Raw genomic sequence first — 22,486 nt, forward strand, 5'->3', positions numbered from 1 at the left:
AGGTTGGTCATCCGGTACTTTTTGCCTACTCTTTTATGAGTACTGTGAATTCGGACATTCTTCTTTTGGCACATACTGTTTTTTGCCTACTATATAGTAAGGAAGTATGCGATTTTGGATGCAGCCATTCCTGTTGGTCATTTGATTTCTTGCCCTCATGTGATCATGTCATGTGCTTCCCTAGTCTCATGTGTCATGTTCTGATCGGTGTGTGTCATGTTCTATTGGTTCATTGCTTTCAGGTGTGTCTTATGTCATTAGTCCTAAGTATATATAGCCCTCATGTTACTATTGTCTTTTGTCTATCTTTATTCTGCTATTGGTGAGTCTTGTTCAAGTTTAGTTTATGGTTTTTAGTCAAGTTATATTCATGTCAAGTGAACGTATGTTACATATCCTACGATGGATTGTACATTTAAAAAAATGCTGGGTATCTTCGCAATAACTTTAAGTTATATAAACTTAAGCATTTCTGTGCTATTTTTAGTAATGTTTTTTAATTAAAGCATCAATAATTAAACAAGCATATCAAGCATGTGTATTACTCATGTATAATTCAGTGACTCTTAGAGCATAAGCAGTTTAGCATTTTGACATTAGGTATAATCCATTAACATATGTACTATGAAATGGATTAATGTTTTTTTTATTTAACAGCAAAAAGTCCAGGCAGAGGCAGCATCAAAATGGGAATGCCAGAGCAAAGGTGACCAGGATGGGTGGGAAAAGTCCTTCAATCTGAAACGGCTGTTGAAAAAAACGACAAATTCGAAAATTGTAACTTTGTTATAACGAAGCATCTGTCATAAAGTGTATTGTTTTCTGTACAGATTGACCAAAGTTTTTTCTGATATACAGATCCGCTTTTTGAAAAGATAATACAGTAATGATGATTAAATAATGTTAAGACTACAAAAAAACATTATTATTATTTATATCACTATCAGGGCAATTATAGTTAACTAAAACTAATACCATAAAAACTATTTTGAAATAAAAATAACTACTTGAAATAAAATAAACATTATTCATTTTATTTAACTTTTTTCATTTTTATTTAATATATATTTAAACAGTTATTTAGAAATAATTGTTTAAACTGGTAGTGTTCAGAGGCCTGTTGCATAAAGCTAGTTGAACAAACTCTTGAGTTTCAGAGTAGGTTTAGAGTTGACAAAAACATACAAATCCATACACTTTTTTTTTTAGCCCGAAAAATCTGAGTTTGCTCAAACTAATCTCAAACTAACTGAAACTGGCTTCATGCAACAGGCCTCCGATTATCCTGTCAAACCAATCATCGCAGTGTCTCTAGTTTTCATTGTTTTGTTTCTGTGTGTTGGTACCTTGCTTCTACAGAGGCGTTTGCATAAGCCAAACTCTTGATTGACAGGTCCACTGCTGTGCTCTTGCCACTTGCCGTTGGCGAAGCTTTGCACTGTGATGTGATAGCACACCGATCGATCTGGCCTCATACAGTATGGACGGCTCACTATGGAAGACTGTGATACAGCAGGATCCCAGTGTCTTAACCTCTACACAGAGAGAGAGATAGTGAGACAGGAGGGTGAGAGAAGATGCAATATCTCTTAAAGGAATGGTTCACACAAAATATAATATTTTGGTCATCTATTCACCAAAACATGGGTTTGTTTTCTTCTGTGGAATTCATGCATGCATACATTCAAATATGATGTGTCAAGCCACAAAGGCAGGTTTACTACAATGATCAAAGCAGCAATGACTTAACTTTTGTATTGTATGGGCTTCATTTGGGCCTTTTTTATAGCTTGACAGCCCCAGACCTCATTGTTTTAGTTTTTTTAGCCTATAGAACAGCTAAGCCATTCTAAATTTCCTCTTTTGTGAGTAATTCAGATTTGAAACGACATAAAGGTGCATGAATGATGGCAGTATTCTGGGTAAACTGTATCTTTATATTTACAAATTAAAACAAACACCACCAGTTAAATACATTGACAGCTCCATCTGAAAGTGCCATCTGGTGGATACTTAAGACATTCCCCCTGTTAAAAATAATTACACTTTAGAATACTTTTAAAAAGAGTATTTATTGCTGAAATAATATACTTTAAAATAATATACAGTAGTGGAAGCTTGTTTCCACTACAGAATTAAAAAATAAAATGGTAATTGTGACTTTTTTTCTCACAATTGCGAGATTGCTGATTTATCTCCGAATTGCGTGATATAAAGTCAGAATTGTGAGATATAAACTTGCAATTCTGTGGAAAAAGTCAGTCGTTTTTTCCTTAGAGTTGGACTTTATAACTCGCAATTGCGAGTTTATATCACACAATTCTGACTTTATATCTCGCAGTATATCTTTATGTCCTGCAATTGTGAGATAAAAAGTCAAAATTATCCTTTAAAAATGTTTATTCTGTGGGAAACAAGCTTCCATAGAAATGTGTACTGTACTTAAGTGGGCTTTTGTTGAATTAATATTATATTATAATTTTATTCAAATATAATTTGAAGTCTACAACAAGTGCACATTAAATACAATCACGTGCCCTTTTTCACAAGGGTATGATCCTGTGAGTGCTCTAACCTCAAAGGAGAAGTTGTACGTATCTGATTCGCCCAATTTAGCAGCTTGGAGAAGAAAGTAAAAACCACAGAGGCTGATGGTTTGAGTGCAGCACTCTTGTTCCTGTACGGTGACAGAACATATAACACACAAAATACAGCCTTACAAGCAAGTAAAAGAGCACAAACACATAACAGGTTAAAAATGGATTGACTTTCGTCATATTGTAACAACAGAAATAGTGAGTGACTGAAGGACAGAAAAGCATGGAGCTCTAGAAATAACACATCTGTGTTAAAGTGTCAGAAACAGTACTGCACCCCATCAAACATCATTCCAAACCGGATGGCTTGTTTGGAGAAGTCGGTCACGACCATGTCGCCCCCGCTGTGAAGCTATGGAAAAAACCAAAACATACAGAATAACCATGAAGCTAATGAATTAGTTTTCACTTGCTTACTCAAAAGTCAAATACAACGTATATAAAGCTGCTTTGAAACAAGCAGGTCATGAATTAAGTATGGCACTACATCTGGAGTGATGGGTGGGTTGAATATGGTGTTGTGTTTGAGGTCTCTACACATGCTCACAGTGTGATAATGGTTTGACAGGATGCTCAGCAGCCAGGATTCAGGAAGCACTCTGATGTTCTGCAGCTCCTGCAGATGCTGCCCTGAGACATCAACACACATAAACAACACAACTCAAATATAGTTTCTGGTAATAGACTAAAAGTAGCAGCGCTACTAACTTAAGCATACTTTATCAGTTGTGTGCCAGGACCGCACAGCTTTTCCAGTAACAATCTACTTTTCCTAACAAGTATTGTGTGTGGTTAATTGACAAGACCTTTTTGTTTTATTCTACAACACAAATTACACGCTTATTCCTCAGATGTGATTTTTGAAACCGTTTTTTTTTAATGGAATATTGTTATTATAAATGATATATCTGTGCATATCATTATTTTTTAAATTCATGTGCCCTTATAATCTTGGAGTGACATCTCTTCTCTTCGTGTTTACAGTGTGAGAGCGGGACAACCTGTCACTCATATGATATCTATACCAATATCAAACCACAACGTTTCAACGATCAAATCAATTCCTGATGGACGTAATCAAGTCCGTCCAACATTTTTTTTCTTATTAGAGAAGCATTTCACTCAGATATATGTAATAATAGGGAAGAAAATACAATTGCAACTTCCATTTCTTGCCAACTTTAAGAATTTCTTCAGATCCATAATCCTGCGCATGAGCATTTCTTGGCAACTTTAAGAATTTCTTCAGATCCATAATCCTGCGCATGAGCAAACACCGCTAATAATTATTTCCAAACAGGTTTCCCCATCTTTTTTTCAGGTGAATAGGTATTCTGAATGTCAATTTGACATGTTTTGGCACTCAACAATGTTATGAAAGTGCCACAGATCATTTTATTTGAAAGGGATAGTTCAGGGATAGCTTTCTCTCTATGCAACACAAACTAATATAGGTTGAAGAAGTGATTACAGTGTTCTTAAAAAAAAAAAAAAAAATTCATCCGTACAATGAAACTCAATAGGGGTCCAAAACAACATTAGCTATGTCTACATTAACTAATTTTCATCAGTCGGTCAGAATGAATCCAATCCAGTTTTCAATTCTGAAAGTTCTGTTTATATATATGAACCCAAACTTTTGGGATCCGATTGAGAAAACAGTCAAGCGTTTACAAGCTTAATTCTTTCTTATTGATCTGATTGATTCTTATTTCAGGTCTACCCCTTCCAATACGAATGAAATTCCATTTAAATCGAGTTCAACTGGCTTTCAGTCTTTTCAGTCCGTATGATTACTAACAGATTATTTGGTTGCATGTAAATGCAGCTACTGTAGAACCCATCTGATTGGAATTTATGGCCCAAAAAATATATATCTCAAAGTATCTTCTGTTGTGTTCCACTGAAGAAAGTAAGTCAAGTTTGGTAAGACATGATGGTGAGCACGATATCAAAATGTTCCTTTTTGGATAAACTTATCCCTTAAGAGCAACAAAATGGCGCACATCAGTAACATGACTGTGTTTGTGAGGCGTTTTCTGAATAGCTGATAGAGTTGTCATGTCTAGTGGGTTATATCACATGCTGGGTGTGTGTTGGATGTCCAGTGGATGTAGTTCTGATTGTGTCCATGACGTGAGCCTGTAGCTGGGATACACTGTTTGTCAGATATACTCATTATTCTGCCAAACTGTCTGTTTTCATTTAAGCTAACGATGGTGTGCAACAGTATTGGAGATTAGGTGAAAAATCAAAGATGTATGCTTGGTTTTGAGGCTCATTTTAATGTTGTAGATGGTGTTAGTTTGTGAGCTTGTGAAACCTTCAAAACTTACATTCAGTAATGCCATGCATACGAAGAGCTTGAAAGATAGTGATGTATTTTTGACCCTGAGGCTGTTCCAAGAAAACAGCCGTTTCCCTGAAGCAGACAGATACATGATGGAGGGATGTCATTAAAAACAGCATATGTGCATGAAACTAGCTAAGCAGTATCAAGGTCATTTAAAAAAGAATGCAAAGTTTGCTGCATAATTGAAGTCATTGAATTATTGTAAAGTCCTCTGTAAATGGGTTTTTTTACTGACTGGAATTATACTAATGGACCATGTGCATTGTGTTGTTGCTGATATCTGTAAATGGTTTGATGAAGGTTATGTACCTGGAGAAGAAGTGGATGATGGTGCTATGGGCAGGTAGGGTCTCTCGGAGGGGGTTTAACTTCAGGTACAGCCAGTACAGCACTGCTCTCAAGACCTCATATTCATTAGATGCAAACAGTCTAGACAAAGAGACCTTATTAGTTTCCTGCTGATTTGCTCCATCTGCTCATTTTTGATGCGTTTTAAATAGTCATTATCTATGCAGAAGGTTATTTCAAGCTCAGAAAAGTGCTTTAAAAACTTGCAAAGAATGGCCAGGACATGCGTCACCCAAAAAAAAAAAAAAAATTATGCAAATGTAATGCAATCAAGCAAGATCATGATGCAAGTGTTTCCCGAAGTGAATTGTCAGTGATACTTTTAAAAAGGTCGAGAAAAAGTGTGAGACCTTGGACAACGCAGGGTCTTCAGCATGAGGTCAAAAGGCAAATCTTTGAGTTTTATGTGGAAAGAGAGTTCGGTCACTAGGAACAGCTCCAACCAGCGCTCACATGCTCTCTGGAGAAAAATCTCTTTAAACTGAAAAACACAGAAAGAGGTTAATAGACTTTTATACACTAAATACAGAGCTGAATACAGAGCTCCCCCTATTGGTCATTTAAAGAACAATAGAATAGGATGGAATAGGAATAGGATACATTTCATTATAGTTTTATAACAACAACACAAATAATAATAATAGTTACCTTGCAGGACACTTGATGAAAGCTGCACACAGTTGAAGACGAGATATGTGCCAACATCTCTATAAGACACCTGTTTATCATATGCATCAGCCTCAAAATGATATAATATTTGATATATCATACAACACTGTGTATTCATTTCAAAACTAAACATGTAAATATTCGTGAGTGTATACAATTTGATATGCATAATTGCAAATTGACGCACCCATGGGAGACATGGACTGTGATGCAATGCATGTTGTAGTTTAAACTCGGCTGGGTGGAACATAGTTGATCTTATATGAAAAAAAATCTTCAGTTACTGTCTGCAGTGCCAAAATTCACATCCAGTTCCACCCAACATCCTGTATATGAATTAATTTAAAACTGGACAAAACAAACTTCTCTAGAGACCAGGGTGTGGCATTATGGACTTCTGGATTAGCGTTTATTACACACACACACTCGCACACACACACACACACACACACACACACACACACACACTTGAATGCTTTTATTTGGATCTGAAAGACATTACAAAGAAAACAAGATCCAAATACTCTGGGAAGGGTCTTTGACAAGGTGACAGGTCTACAATTCATGGCTAACATACTTGTACAAGTCTTTTCATTTATAATACTCGACACATCAAGGATAAACAAAATATCTCCGTCTCCATATCTGCATGCTCCCTATGGTGGCTGAAACAGAGCAGAATTTTGCAAGCCTTTTTGCCTCCTTTTTTTGCAGCCCTCCTAACTGCATCCCCCTGATCACATTCTTTTGGACACTCACACTCACGCACACACACACACACACACACACACACACACACACACACACACACACACACACACACACACAAACACACGACAGTGGCAGTGACTACAGTACCTTGTGTATTGGACATCATGTACCAGACCGAATGTATTTGCCAGTACAAGAACAGATTTGAAGAGGAAGAGGTTAACACTCACTTCTGGAAGAGGTTTGACATTCCCAGTAATGCAGCAGTGGAGAGTACGTCCTCTCCCCACTCATCAGGGCGTTCCTCAGGGTCATACAGTGTACGCAGGGCAAAAGACAACGCTGGAACACAAGAGACATTCTTACATAACTGTATTATTCCTTAACTGTCACTGTGTGCCCCCTCATCAGTCAACATCTCTGAGAGTACACTTAGATCAGAAACTCATGTGACAGCAAGTCGACACGAGATGATGACACAGCTTGTCATTTACCGCTATAATATAATAAATATGATGCCTTTTTAGCGCGTACCCTCTTTATTGATGGAGTCATCTTTGACAGGCAGTCGGAGAGTCAAAGGACCTCTGAGAAGCCACTTCCTGTAGACAAGTCCTCTCTCAGATGCAGAACTACTAACTCTGCTGTCTTTCCCAATGACTGCAATATCACAACACAAAATGGACAGCCTGAATTTCTCTCTTTTACTGTTTTTAAATATGTCTATTTCACAAGCTCTATGATAAATATGTCGAATATTTATAAGTTATATTGTGGTCTATTTATTATGATCACAAGGATAACACTGGTCACTATAATGTGATCTTCTCTTTCACATTATTTATTACACCATAATGGTTCACTGTTTCAAAGTTATGATTTTAATGAACTATTTAGAACATAAACAGCTCTCTCCCAAGCATGTGCTCGTTATTTAATGCATTTTGGGTGGTGTCAACTATTTATAGGGAATCTTAAGGTAATTTATAGGTAAAGTGTGTGATATCTGTACCCCTAACTGAGAGTGTTCAGGCAGCACATTGATGCTATGGTTACGTGTTCAGGCAAATGTGATTTCTGAAATTGCACATTGTTGACTAATTATGCTTTAAGATTATGAAAGGCTTACTATCGAAACGAAACAAAACGACGAAACGAAAACAAAACCCCCAAAACAAAAACAAAACCCCAAAACAAAACCCCCAAAACAAAAACAAAACCCCAAAACAAAAACAAAACCCCAAAACAAAACCCCCAAAACAAAAACAAACCCCCAAAAACAAAAACAAAACCCCAAAACAAAAACAAAACCCCAAAACAAAAACAAAACACAAAACAAAAACCCCAAAACAAAAACAAAACCCCAAAACAAAACCCCCAAAACAAAAACAAACCCCCAAAACAAAACCCCCAAAACAAAAACAAAACCCCAAAACAAAACCCCAAAAACAAAAACAAAACCCCAAAACAAAACCCCCAAAACAAAATCAAAACCCCAAAACAAAACCCCAAAACAAAACCCCCAAAACAAAAACAAAAACCCAAAACAAAACCCCCAAAACAAAAAACAAAAACAAAACCCCAAAACAAAACCCCAAAAACAAAACCTCCAAAACAAAAACAAAACCCCAAAACAAAAACCCAAAAACAAAACCCCAAAACAAAAACAAAACCCCAAAATAAACCCCCCAAAACAAAAACAAAACCCCAAAACAAAACCCCCAAAACAAAAACAAAACCCCAAAACAAATACGAAACCCCAAAACAAAACCCCCAAAACAAAAACAAACCCCCCAAAACAAAAACCCAAAATCAAAACAAAAAAAACCCCAAACATTTTTTTTTTTAAATGTATTGATCCGGGAGTTACACTGTACAGCACCATACCTGCTCTCTCTTGTAGCTCAACATCTTGCTGTCTCTTGCTGTTGGTATACAACTCAAATAACGTGTCTGAACTACTCAGGACGGAGCAGTGCAGCTTCCATCTGACCCCCAGACATTCCAGTACTGCATCTATGAACATGAACAAAAAGGACAGATAAATAGTACATCATCATTTTACATCATTCTGCAGAATTATGAATAGAATAATGACAGTGAGGAATAAATAGATGAAACTAGATTCGAGCATTTTCTGAACGAAATGTGAGTGCATTTTGTCCCCTGTAACTGTGCTAGCGAATTGTAGGTGGTTGCTATGGCATTGCTATAAATCAAAACAGCTCATTCCCAAGTCTCTATGGCCCATAGGGTTGCTCATTGCCAGGGAGTCACTATTGTTGCGTCTGAAAGCTAAAAAATTTGGTGGTAGAAAGGCAATAAAGTATGTCAGATTTCGATGATCATGTCACATCCTGTCTACTGAGAATGAGATACCTTCATCTGATTGATTTTTAAAGGCAGCATAGATGTATCCTTCTCTGCCCATATACAGTATCTCACTATCCTGCGCATTTAATTCCTTGACTTTTTTCCCATGACTTTTGATGTCATTTCTAGTAAGAAATTAGTATTGTAGTAAATATTTGCTTATCAAGAACGCTCTCTCCATTTTGTTGTAGATCATTAAACTGTTATGCTGCCCCAGAATTCAGAATTCTGTCCGAAATCGTCCTGATTTTGCCCTGGATCAACATGTTGATGTCCACAAATTTAATCCAAACCATAAACCTAACCCGAACCTTAAGTCATCCCTAAATTAAGAGGGAAATTATAATGTGATTAACGGGGAATAACACTGATATAGAAGCACCAAACCCTGATTGTATGTCTAAATATAAAAAAATTGTTGTGCTCCAAATAGGTAAAAAATCCTTTTGCTTCTGGTGCGTAGAACCAAAAGAATAATGCACTGAAAAAGTGTCTAGCTTTTAATTCACATGCACTTTGCACATTTTGTACCATGCAGACTTTTTTAGTCTGGATTGAATTCAGTGTGTGGTTAGCAATTCTCTTGCTTGTTTTTAAGCCTAAACTTGACATAAACTGTAAACTTGATCGAATGTTGTTCCAGGATCAACAGTGATGTTGATCCAGGAACATGTTGTACTTGGTGAAATCACATTCACCCCTTCTTGCACAAATGTTGCTATTGCCTGATAGGGCAGTAAGGCAACAGGCCAGCAGCCTAAGCTTTCGGACGCAGTGTACTGTATGTGGTTTACTTATGTGTTCTAGGTGGTTGCTAGGGTGTTGCTTGGTGTTCTGAGTATTGGCTTACTATCCTAAATCATAGGAGACCACCCATCCACCCTGTATGATATTCTGGTCTCTAAATATTACTCTGGTCCATGCTTCAATGTAAATCTATGGGATTTATTCAGTCATTTTTATCCTTGTGTGTGGTTTTTCAAGTGTCAAACCAGTGTCAGCCAATCAGAGGCATTATAGGGACCCACAGAGATGGATTATTTTCCTAAAAATCTTCATTTGTGTTTATCTGAAGAAAGAAAGTCATATACATTGGGGTGGCATGAGGGTGAGTAAATGATGAGAGAATTTCATTTTTGGATGAACTGTCCCTTAAAGGAGCTGTATGTAAGAAATTTATTTCAATTAATCATAAAATGGCCCTGAAATGTCACTAGACATTAAGAAATCATGTTCATTTCAAATACTTATATCACTGACAACAGTAGTCCGGCCAGGATATTGTCATTTAAAAAGTGAAGTTGCAGCCCTCAACTGATGTTGATGTTGTCATGTTGTGTTTTGGTCTGATGCGCCGCCCTCCACCTATCTACCAATCACGAAGTCAGTAGTGTTGCGGCATCCGGGTTGCCAGCTCTGCTCTAGTTACCACAGCTGCAGCTACAAACGTGTCGGATAAATTCCTGCTGGATCCTGCAGCCTATCTGGCAACCTCGAGTCAGGGGGAGGGGATACACCGCTCTACAGTAATTTGAAAGTGATTGCGGTACCAGTTTTGGCCACAATCTTACATACAGCTCCTTTAAACCTTTATTTGAAGAATAGCAATAATGATTTCTGACTTAGCAAACACAGCCAATTAGATTTTCAATACGTCATACCTGGTTTAGCGTTATGGGTCACTCTGTGAGACAAAACATCAAATCGTCCCTCTGGAGTGTTTGAAGACCATGTGACATCTTTGCTGTATATGAAGATAAAAGAGAGACATTATATGTACACACACACACACACACACACACTTTGTCACTTTAATCCCCTCTCATCCCACTGTGCTTGAGTGCCAAGTGTTCTGCGGCCCCTCCTGATAGTCTTTGTGTTCAAAGGCCCACCAAATTGAAAGTTGTCATTTTCTAATGTGCTATCCAACCTGCTCCATAATGATAGCATGTGGCTTGGCAGATTTCCCACAGATCTATCCCCGGAGTGAGATAAACTGTCCCACTCTCTCCTCGCCTGCCCGTCTCTCTCCCCCGCTAAACAGTTGTCATGGAAGTCCACTTGCCCCTGGCAACATACCAGAGTCGGGCACGTCGGCTGGCCGAGAGCGGCTGAACGAGACGTGGCAAAGGGGAATGTGGGCAGCTAGTGGCAGTCTCGTGCCAGTGGAGTGCCATGGGGTCAGCTGCAACATAAACACACAGTGAGAGAAAATCTGAGTGTGTGTGTGTGTTTAAGAATAGGATGAAGTGATCCAGATATTTGAGCTTTGAGCAAACATATGTCTGTGACAGATGGCTGTGTGCATTAATGAAAATGAGAGAAAATAATGAAAAATGAGTGCAAATTACGAATATAAGAACAACCCTTTTAATAAATATGCTTTGTTTAATCACTCCAGCAATCACTGTTTGTTTGGGCAGTTCTTATCTTTTTAAATCATGAATGTACTATCTTTTTAAATAATGTTATGAATACTTTTGCACTTCTCATTAATACTAATTAATCTCTATATATTATGATTGTTTTTAAAAAAAATAATTATGCATGCAATCTTTGCAACCCTGTTATAATAATAGGTAGTGAATAGTTAATAATTGTTTGTTTTTCTAAACAATAGATCTTGTTAGTTTCAGTTATACAGTTTTGTATATATGTAACCATTTGTTGGACATTTTTAAATAGAGATGGACAAAGTATTGGACAAAAAAGTAATAGAAATCCACTACTATAAATGGCCTGCTGGGATGGTGTAACAAGATAATAGCTAAAAGCAATAGTTCGTCCAAAAATGAAAATCATCATTTAATCACCCTAATTTTGTTTCAAACCTATATGACTTTCTTTCTTCTGTGGAAGATAAAGGAAGATATTTTGAGAAGTAATTTTGTGAAATAGAAGTCAATGGTCATCAAAAATGTTTGATTACCAACATTATTCCAAATATCTTCTTTTGTGTCCCACAGAAAGTCATACAGGTTTGGAACAAGACAGTGTTTACATAACAACATTTTATATTTATTTTTTATTAACATATTTAATTAACATATTTAAAAGAATAGTTCACCCAAAAATGAAAATTATGTCATTAATTAAGCGATTCAAACTCATGTCGTTCCAATGACCTGAGTGGTTTAGTCCAAATTTTCTGAAGAGACAAAGAGAGATCAGATATTCACATAAACATTCATCAATTCACACATCAGTTGTGGTAAAAACGGAAATGTTCGCTTGACGTGCGAGAACCAATGAGGTTAATTCTTGTGTTACGCAGCACGTTTAAGCTTCCGCAAGAACCAATGAGGTTTTTTCTCGCGCGTCCAGCAGGTTTGGCTGAGCTTCTGTTTATGTTCGCTGATCAATGTTTAAATGTGAAACATTTACGGGTTTGGAACGGCATGAGGGTGAGTAAATTATGACAGAATTTTAATTTTTGGGTGTATTAACCCTTTAATAGTTCTATAAAATAACACACACACATACACACACACAAAAAACATGGGGTTTCTGCCTTCACGGCTTTAACAAATAATAGGACACTAGTTTGTTATTTATGGAGAGTGTATTTTAACATCTCAGCATATTCAGTGTCTGTCTTGGATGTGAAAAGAAGAAGCATTCAATTCAAGCAGACGCCTCTCAGCATGTCCACCTCTATGTAACCGCAATATTCTGATTATTTTGAATTCAACAGACTCACAGAAGCCTGGCACAGGAATCAAAAGCCATACTGTCTTTCTTATTTCTTTTAAATAAAAAGGTTTTTTTTTGTAAAGGCGTAACTGCCAATTCCTCTTATACCACTCCTGAGCCAAAACCCTACAGGTGCCTATCTCTAAAATGATGCCAGGTTTGTGACACCAGGTCGGCGGGTTGGCATAGAGTGGCACTCATATCCCCCTGGTAAACCCAGGATTCTGGCAAAAGTCAGTGCTGAAGACGCGCTGTGGCATTATGGGTAAAACCCATCGCATTAATGTGAGTGGTTACTCCTTGATATAAAAGAGCTTTTTCCAAATCTGAACACTCTTACAGAAGAATAAATGTTTCATCATGAATGTTTCATCATGAATAATAGATACATTTGATCTATCTTGCTAAGTGTTTTTTTATTATTTTGTATAAATAAAGTAAGAATATCAGACGTCTGGACTCACACTGCACTGACAGACTGACTGAAGAGATTTATTAAGATTAATGGGATAAATCGGATATAGTGTTTGAAATGAAGACAATACTGTGACGCATTGTGGTTGTGAAATATTCGTGAAACATGTCTCTTCATACATTTATTAAGAACTGTCACATCTGGAGATTAAAAGTCATTATGGTACAGTATGACTTTATGAAATATACAGTATTTAGGTATTTGATGGGTCTAATAAATATTTTATAAGATATTTTGTATTGTGTTATTATGTTTTTTTTATTGTTATGATGTTTTGACATGTACTGTGTTATGGTCATTATTTTTTTTAATTATATTTATTACTTTATTGTTATAAACGGTTTGATGAGGTGTTAAATGTATTTATATGGAATAATGTATTATTCAAATTTGACAATTTTTCCTTAAAACTTATATCTGAGTTTTAATATTCCTGATCCAAAACGTGTAATTCGTTTGCATTTTTAGGCTAATTCCACATCTCACCTGAATTATTTTTTCTGTCTGATGATTTATTGCCGAACTCCTCTGCCCTCTGAACCTGCGCCTGTCCCAATAGGTCACTGCCTAAAGCACCAGGCAGCTGCCAGCGGTTAGTGTGGCCAGCTTGTGTGCGCTGGCCTAGTGAGCGAGCTGACACCTGTTAGAATCATAGAATAACAGTACGTGATGTGCTAAAAGTTTCGAAGACAAATAAATATATTTGGTAAAGAGTCATGAAGAAGATTCAAACTTACACTTCTTGTATAGTTTTGTTGTGAAATGTGGGAGGTTATAAGCACCGACCTGAAAAACAAAAGTACTGAATGGGTAGCCATTTGAAATTACAAGCTTTATATCTCTGAAGTGCAACAAACAAATAAACATTGATTTGAGAAATCAATTAGGGACAGTATATTGGTGTCTAATATAGCATACAGTTGAGCAGGGGTTTTCAAACTGAAGTCTGGGGGCCACAAGGGACTTCAAGGGGGTCTATGGACAAGTTTACAGAATAACAAATGTGAAAATTAATAAATAAATAAGATTGTGGCAAGCAGGGTGGGGCCGAGTGCCGTGGGAACGGAGCGAGGCCTGTGGAACGAGTGGTAATGAGCTGAGTCCCACGGAGGAGCTCCGGAATGATAAAAAAGAGGAGTGACGACAGTCAAGTCGAGAGAGGACCTGGACTTTATGTTGTAATTTTATGTTTATCTGCGGCAGTCGTCCGTGATGGGCTGCCGCTTTACTTTTGTTTTATTGTTTATGTTTATTTTGTCTTTGAACTCCCCATGAAATCAAAATGAACGTTTTTTTGGCTTTTAGAATGCATATTTTTGCCTTAGTGTTATCTATAAGCTAGTGTGCTCTAAAACAATGACACAATTCGAATTTAGAAGAAATAAGCATTCAAGACATTTATGACAGTCCCTCACTTCCGCCAATATGGATCAATGATTTTGATGACATCATGCTGCACTTCAGCTTCTCATCAGATTTTCTGTCCAATCAAATGCTCTCTAGAATCTGAAGCATCCCGCCCCATACATTATAATTAGACGCTGAAGCTGGAGCCAAAATCGGTCACTTGTTCACACATTTACTATTTCCTACATGGTGATAGTGCACTAAATAGGATCATTCCCTATCACCTATAATATAGGGGTCCGATAGGGAACGATTCAGACAGTGTCAAAATAAATTAAATAAATAAATCTCACAGCATAGATTTATTCATTGCCATAATATAGTGAGTTTACTGTAATGTAATACAAACTAAATATTTTCCAAATGACATATTATGCATATTAATAATATAATCTTCGAATTGAGTCTTAGCTGCCTATAACTATATGCTATATGAAACTATAGCTGCCTTTTAAATTTTAGGATGGGGGTCCCTCGCACAGGAATTATCATATGTGGGGTTTGAGGCATCTAAAAAATGTAAAACCCCAATAAATTGCTGAAGACGACGCCATAGTTTGAGCAATCAATTAATCAATTATATTTGATTAGCCAAAACAACATTTAAAAATACAACTGCTATAAATAAATAAATAAATAAATAAATAAATATATAAATAACAGTACAGAACTAAAGTAAAACTATTTAGGATGGGGTCCCTTATGAGACTGATCATATTTGGGGGTCCATGGCATCTAAAAGAATGAACCCTGCAGTGGAAGATTGTAATTGACACTTTAGGACCCTGTATTAAGTGATTCTAGTAATTCTACATGACACTTCTTGTGCATTATTAACCCACCTTGTGTGAGGTCTGGGTGGCATATTCCTGGCAGATAAAGGACTCCATTGGATGTGCATTTTGTTTAAAAATCCAAAAAAAAAAAAAAAAAAAAAAAATGCTTTCACTTGTCCTGACTGACAGTCGACATCACGTTCGCAAACATTAAAGACGTTTAAAAACTAAAGAGGTGTAATGAGCGAGGTGTTTCTCACTATAGCCTATATGATGAATAAACACTAAAAGCCGCTAAAAAAAAACAAAAAAAAACAGGCTGTAAGTTACTTTACAGATGAATGAAGAGTGAGGGAGATCGAGACTTAGCTAGCCGTAGAGTTGGTGGTCTATAATTTAAACTTCTTGTTGACAGGTTTTGTTGCTAGGATACATGTGGGTCACTTGACCTGTTAGTGTCAGATGACACAAATGAACATTTTCCAAAACAAACAAATGAAACAAAATGCTACATAGACAAATTAAAACATGCTTGCTGCATTCACTTTGCCCCAATATGTTGACAATCCTAAACTGTCTTATTCTTCCATTCAGTTTAATCACTGGTTAGCCGTTTTTGTACTAACCAAATATTCTATAGTTGAATACCTACTTGGGTGTGTATATATATATATATATATATATATATATATATATATATATATATATATATTGCCAATATTATTTTATTAAATTCCTTAACATAAACCCGACAAGAGCCTACAATCCCCATAATTCAATGAGAAGAAGTACGTGACGACCATCGCGTTCAAGTTCAAGACTCTTTCTAAAACTAGCCAATCACACGCCTCGAAAATCCTCCGACATATGCATTGCGCGGCCTGTGATTGGTCAAGATTGATACGCCTGTGCCGCGACGCGATTGTCGTGACGCGAAAACGTGAAGGAGGGGGAACGCGAATGGAGGCCGTTGGTGTTTCAGAGCCGAAACAATTGAGGGAGAAATACATGAGGAAAACTCAAATAGCAAGCCTGTGAATTTTTATATTTAGTTATATCGAAACTCATATCTCATATACACGTATAAATGTGTCGGTGGAGGTCGTGAGGCAGTGCGTGTCAGTATTTAGTGTTTGTTTATAGTATTAGTGGAACTCAAAGGCCCGGATTCACTCTCTTCACCAACCTGGCGAGTAACGTTATTTAACCTCATTTGGTCCTGCTGTGTCCTCACGTCTTCTGTACATTCTAAATATGCATTGTAACTTAGTATTAAATGAGTTTTAATGCTGGAAAAGAAGTGTATTTCATAACATAGCCTTATTAGCCTGCTAGCTTCTCATGCTAATCCTCTTGCTAGCCTATTAGCCGTTAGCATGGATATGTTGTTTTTATCAACTGTTAGCTTTTAGACCCTCTTTCGTTTTAATCCGAGAGAAAACGTTGCGTTAATGTATTATTTGCTTAGCGAAGGAAATAAAGTTGTTAAAATGACAGATAAACAGAAGACAGCAGGTAAAATAAATAGAATTAGCCTGTTATCCCACTAGCTTTTAGCTTTCTTAGTTTATTGCTGCTTATTAATGGAAATTCGCTGCGTTTGCAATAATGTCGAATGTATTTCTAGCATAAATTATGTTTTTAATATTTTTGAGGTTGTCCAGTTCTGGTATAGCTAGGTTGTAAACCAATGGCGGGCTATAAGTTATTATGATGGTAATATCATGGTACTGAATGATTGCCATATTGATGTTGCATGTCATTTACTTAGTAGGCTACTTCATGGAATTGAATTCTAAAATTCATGGTAGTTTTTTGGTTCTTTTTAATGCTATTATAGCCACAATATTGCACTTGCCTTTTATTAGTTGCTATGAAATGTAAGATTATGCTTCTCTCTTTTTGTGCACATTGCACCAGATTAGTTTTTCTTATTTAGAGCACAAAGTGACTTTTAAACCTATTTATTTAGTTATTTGTGATGCCTCTGTGTATGTAAAGTTTCAGTGTTTGCAAAAATATCGAAAGGTATTATAGCATACATTTTGTTTAATATTGTTGGGGTTGCTTAGTTGGCACTAGCTAGATTGCAAGCCAATGATGGACTCAAATTATGAAGATCGTAATACCATGGTATGATTGCCATATTAATGTGCCATGACATTTAGTTCAAGGAATAGTTTTACAGCCTTGGCTTGTCTAAAATCAGTGGTTTTGGTTCTTTTTAGTGCTGTTAGTAGCCCTTACACGATCATTAATTTTTCTGCTGATGATTAATTGTCATACAAATATTGCGATTAACAATTTAATTCTGTTTTATGTTAGTGTAATGTTATATTTTTACTTCGAGTACAGTAGTGTCATAAAAAAATATAATAATATGCCCATAGTATTAACTTTAATGCTGTGAAAATTAGTATTTATATAATTATTTATAATAATATAATGTAATTGATTAAACCCACAAACCTTCATTTCGTTTAAAGACCTGACTATCTTTGTACTTGAGAACAAGGCAAAGGCAAAAATGTGATAGAAATTTATACTACAGTGCACAATTAATGTGATTATCTCAAATAATTATGATTAGATCAAAAAACCACGATCAGACAATAATTCAATAATCGCGACAGGCCTAGCTGTTATAGAAGTTAGGATCTTGAAACTTGCACTGCTTTTTATTAGCTGTTGTGTATAGCAAAGCTTACACTTCTCAGATTTTAGGCCCCGTCCACACTACTGCGTTTTCGTTTAAAAACGGAGACCTTTTGCTACGTTTGCACCTCCCGTCCACACTAAAACGGCAAAAACGGAGACCCAAAACGGAGAAGTTTAGAAACGCTGCCGACCCGTTTTTCGTTTTGAATCTCCGGAGGGCGTTTTAGTGTAGACGGGTCAAAACGGAGGACTTTAGAAACGTTGACGTAGTAGAGGCTCACGCTCGGCTCTATGATTGGGTGTCATCAGTCATGGCGTATATCTTTGCTAGCAGCTGTTGTACAAGTAAATTCTGCATTTTACAACGCTATAACTGCCTACATGCACCGGAGTCAAGCTATTATTCGAGTGATCTGTGACAATTCCCATGTGCAGCGGCGGCGTTGACCGTACGGAGCGTCGGTTTGTGGTTAACCCAGAGCATGGTGGGATAATTTTATCAATGAAGTTGTGTTTACACCGGCACGCGCATGCCCAGTGTTGGTGAATGGTCACGTGATCCACGTTTTCAGTCGTTTTAATGTGGACGGAGATCAATTCTAATACGCAGCTAAAACGCTGGTGTGGACGGAGATCGTATTCGTTTTAATTATCCGTTTCTAAACTAAAACGCAGTAGTGTGGATGGGGCCTTAGGCCTATTGCATCAGATTGTTTTTCTTATGTTGGACACAAAGTTACTTTTTAACCCTTTTTACTTTGTTAGTTGTGAGATGTGAATAGAAACCAAACTCCTTTTATACAATTATTCTGATTCCTACGTTTTATCAGCACAGAAACTAAAGTAGTTGTCTTGTTTGAATGAGTTTACGAGTGCATGTGTTTTATAATAAGTAGCCCCATTTATCTTTTAGGTTCAGACATGAAGAATGCAGAATAATGTTGATTTTATTCATTATGAACAACAGATGAATCTTGAGGCAAATTGTTAATAATCAGCATTTGATTGCAAAACAGACAGTGAGTTATTCATGAAACAGTTTGTTATCGTTTACAGGGAATATGAGACGGATGCCACAATGACGTCTAGATTTGGAAAAACATACAGCCGAAGAGGAGGAGATGGGACCTCCAAGTTTGACGAGGTTTTGTCCAATAAAAGGGCCACACTCAGCACCAAATGGGGTGAGACGACTTACAAAGCCAAGGTGGGAGCAAAGAGGCCTGGTTTAAAGACCGAGTTGACAGATCAGACCAAGAGGTCCAAGGTCTCAGAAGGTGATGGCTCAGAGGATCCGTTCGGATTCGACAGTGACGACGAATCCAAGCCGGTCACGTCTCGTAGCGTAGCCCAGTCTAAACCCAAAGTGACGTCCACAGGGGGCTCCCAGGCCAGTCTGACGCTGGAGCCCAACAGCAGGGTGAACCAGCCTGCCAGTGTGGAGGCCGTGGCCCCCAGCAGGGCCCCTTTCACTCTCAGCAGTGAGAGAAGTGCTCACAAAGTTCCAGAGGACCCTGGGAAATTTTTTAATACCTCTACCACAGGTATGTTTTGGTCATGGAGGATTTCCCCCCCCCCAAAATACTTGTTCAAATGATATCTGATTTGTTCCAGCGCTCCTGTTTTAATCAGTTGTTATATGTGCTGACAGTGTCGTTCAGGTGTTTGACCCATTTATCTCAACGGGAAGCACTTACTTACCACATTGTATAGACCTGCCCTAGATTTTTTTTGTTTGTGGTTGTTTACTTGCCTGAAACATTTGACAAACTACTTTAATTTACTGAACAAGACTGTATCTAAACATTACTATGTTTGACTTTGAAGTCCACATTTGGCGTAATGCACATCATTGGAATTAGGGAGCATGTATCAGCAGCACTAAAGTCCTTGACAAATCCTTGAACGTCCTTTAGTTGGCTTGTCAGCAGTTTTTGCAGTTTCTTTGGCTCAGTGGCTTTTTGCTCTGATTAGGAGACGTGCAAGAGCATTGGTGAATTCCACTTAAGTTTTTTTCATCAGGTGTTTCTGTTGGATATTCAGCATCATTTACAAGTGCACGTGAATGCTTGGAAGAAAACATCAAGATTACTTGTGGTTACTAAGATATGGCGCTTTTCCACTGCTGGTACGGCTCGGTTCGGCTCGGTACGACTCGACTCGGTACGGCACGGTTCGGTTCGCTTTAGCTCGGTTGCTTTTCCACCGCAGTTAGTACCCCTTCAAAGTGGGTGGGACTGATCGTTATTTTGTCCCTACACTGTTTGTAGGTCCGGTGATAGCCGTGTGCGGCTAAGAGCTGAGCTACTTCTTGGAACACTTTTTCATTCCGTTTTGCCCCATCCAGCTCTCGCTGGATCCGCTCCTCGGCAACCAACGAGTGGAACGTCTGCACCTCGTCCACTGACCACGATTCAGCCATTTCTTTTTAAAGTTAAAAAAACAGATGCTACCGCGTTGGCTGTTGTCTACTGGTTATTTAAATATAGCGGGTTTAGTCTCCAATGACGCTGGTAGTGACGATTCTGTCTGACCAATCAGTGATCTGCAGTGTTTTTCAAAAGATGATGTTATTAGTATACGGTGTTGACAAAAAAAAAATCATACTCCAATATTTTCTGGGATTTTGTTAGTAACAGTTTAAGCAATATTTTTCTGTGTGTGATTTACTTAGCCCTGTAATGGTCCGCTTTTCATATTCTTCATATTCTGTGCATTCTGTGCATTGGTTAGTTCACACTTCACAGCAGTGGCAGAAATGAAGTTTTCTACTACAAGGCTGTTTTTAAAAAATAATCAATTTCTTATTTTAAATTAGTTTTTTTTTTGTATAATTGTATTATTATTATTAGACTTTTTAATTAAATTCAATAATTTTACTGAATCAGAATTTTTTTAAATTCTGTAAAGAAGCCAATAATAATAACCACACTTTTATTTAAAGTATCACACTAAAATTGGACATAATATGTTAGGGGTGCACCGATATCATTTTTTCAGAACCAATCTGATACCAAAAATTCTGAGTTTCGGCCGATACCTTTGCGTTGAACTGATAATTACTCTTTTGTGTGTCAAACATCATTATAAAGAAAAACAACAAATTAAAAAAAATATATGATCATAATCTATGACAATATATGATCATATTCTAAGTCATTGGAAAATTCTGCAGCAAAAGTTACTCTAGAAAAATCATGAGTGCACCGTAATTGTATTAAATCTAAACATTTAGTGAAAAACACATTATAAATATATTTATATATAATGTTTATAGCCTACTATAAAATTTAAAAGATTTATTTTAAATGTATAGCGCAGCTGTTTAATGAGGCAGATAGGACAGAAGAAGAAAGGCTATTTTTATAATCTTTCATTGCACAAAAGTATTATAATATGAAAGGCTCCAATACAGAGCGGCACAAAACGCTTCTGCGCATCCCGTGCACAGAATGATGCGCTTCAAGCAACATGGAGTCGCAGCGCTTCGCATTGATAATTTCAAAGCAAAAAGGGAAGAGATATTGATGCGTAGTATATCATATCAATGCAATAATAACAGTTTTAAATTTCAGTTACTGTGCACGTGAAGAACAATTCTTAGTGCTCTCTTACTTCAGTGTTGTGATCTAAAAGACACCCGGGAGAAAGTTACATGAACAGCAATAAACTCCAGCAAGATAAAGTCATTTTATGCAAAGCCATAGATCTTTATCTACATAGCAGCAAGTGTAATAATAGGAACATTGAATCATCTTGGACAGTTCCATCATGTCATAAACGAACGCGACGCGCTGTTTGAATGCTGAATGGAGAATAACTGACAGCCGCAGTGGAGGGAGAATTTACGTGAACTTGAATTTAACAACTTCAATGTTTATCTTTGTCACATTAAACTATGGAATGGCTTTAGAACACTTATAATATATTGCACGAAAAGTTGATGGTGCTTTATAATGTTTTTGTACCTTTTGTGGGGCTTAACAATAACACAGATTAGTATATGTACAATATCGGATTTGGATCGGTCCCGTTTGACCGATACCCGATCCGACAAAGAATGGCAGTATCGGATCAGCACATCCCTTGAAAATATATTAAAATATAATAAATATCTCTAGGCTATATATGTGACCCTGGACCACAAAACCAGTCACATGGGTCAATTTTTAAAATGTTTGATTTATACATCATCTGAAAGCTGAATAAATATGCTTTCCATTGATGTATGGTTTGTTAGGATAGGGCAGTATTTGGCCGACAATACAACTATTTGAAAATCTGGAATCTAAGGGTGCAAAAAAATCGAAACATTGAGAAAATGTATGTTCGCGAATCGCGATTGTGCTGCATTCACTCACAAAAATAAATATTTTATATATTTATGGTAGGGAATAGGGGTGTGCAAAGCAGCCGGTATTTGTAT

The 22,486-nt window shown here is 37.0% G+C and overlaps 2 protein-coding genes across 2 annotated transcripts in view; one reads left to right on the forward strand and one right to left on the reverse strand.

The window, feature by feature from the left end:
- Window positions 1-630: 630 nt before the first annotated feature.
- Window positions 631-15,516, reverse strand: btbd16 (BTB (POZ) domain containing 16). Its single transcript, XM_056234496.1, has 16 exons — window positions 15,469-15,516; window positions 13,706-13,859; window positions 11,131-11,236; window positions 10,713-10,795; window positions 8,566-8,694; window positions 7,213-7,338; window positions 6,909-7,020; window positions 5,947-6,016; window positions 5,649-5,779; window positions 5,260-5,379; window positions 4,934-5,019; window positions 3,145-3,227; window positions 2,875-2,949; window positions 2,576-2,677; window positions 1,347-1,535; window positions 631-747 (listed from the first exon to the last, which is right to left on the reverse strand). The coding sequence occupies exons 1-16, from the start codon at window positions 15,514-15,516 to the stop codon at window positions 682-684; spliced, it is 1,680 nt and encodes a 559-aa protein (XP_056090471.1). The 3' UTR covers window positions 631-681.
- An 816-nt stretch (window positions 15,517-16,332) lies between these two features.
- The window catches only part of waplb (WAPL cohesin release factor b), a 79,269-nt gene continuing 73,115 nt past the window's right edge, over window positions 16,333-22,486 (forward strand). Inside the window, exons 1-2 of the mRNA XM_056234503.1 lie at window positions 16,333-16,591; window positions 19,117-19,604. Coding sequence (XP_056090478.1) covers window positions 19,139-19,604 — 466 coding nt within the window. The 5' untranslated portion in view covers window positions 16,333-16,591; window positions 19,117-19,138. The remainder of the gene's footprint in view (window positions 16,592-19,116; window positions 19,605-22,486) is intronic.

The sequence above is a fragment of the Rhinichthys klamathensis genome, unplaced genomic scaffold (genome assembly GCF_029890125.1).
Source record: "Rhinichthys klamathensis goyatoka isolate OS25496 unplaced genomic scaffold, OSU_Roscu_1.1 h1tg000396l_1, whole genome shotgun sequence".
NCBI classification, from domain to species: domain Eukaryota; kingdom Metazoa; phylum Chordata; class Actinopteri; order Cypriniformes; family Leuciscidae; genus Rhinichthys; species Rhinichthys klamathensis.

What these genes read in the sequence shown, in the direction of transcription:
- btbd16 (XM_056234496.1), bottom strand. Translation starts at nt 15,516, where the DNA reads ATGGAGTCCTTTATCTGCCAGGAATATGCCACCCAGACCTCACACAAG. An exon ending in ATCATCCACTTCTTCTCCAG is followed by an intron (nt 5,020 to 5,259) that starts GTACATAACCTT and finishes TGTCTGCTTCAG; the next exon opens with GGAAACGGCTGTTTTCTTGG. An exon ending in TATGCATGGCATTACTGAAT is followed by an intron (nt 3,228 to 4,933) that starts GTAAGTTTTGAA and finishes TTGATGTCTCAG; the next exon opens with GGCAGCATCTGCAGGAGCTG.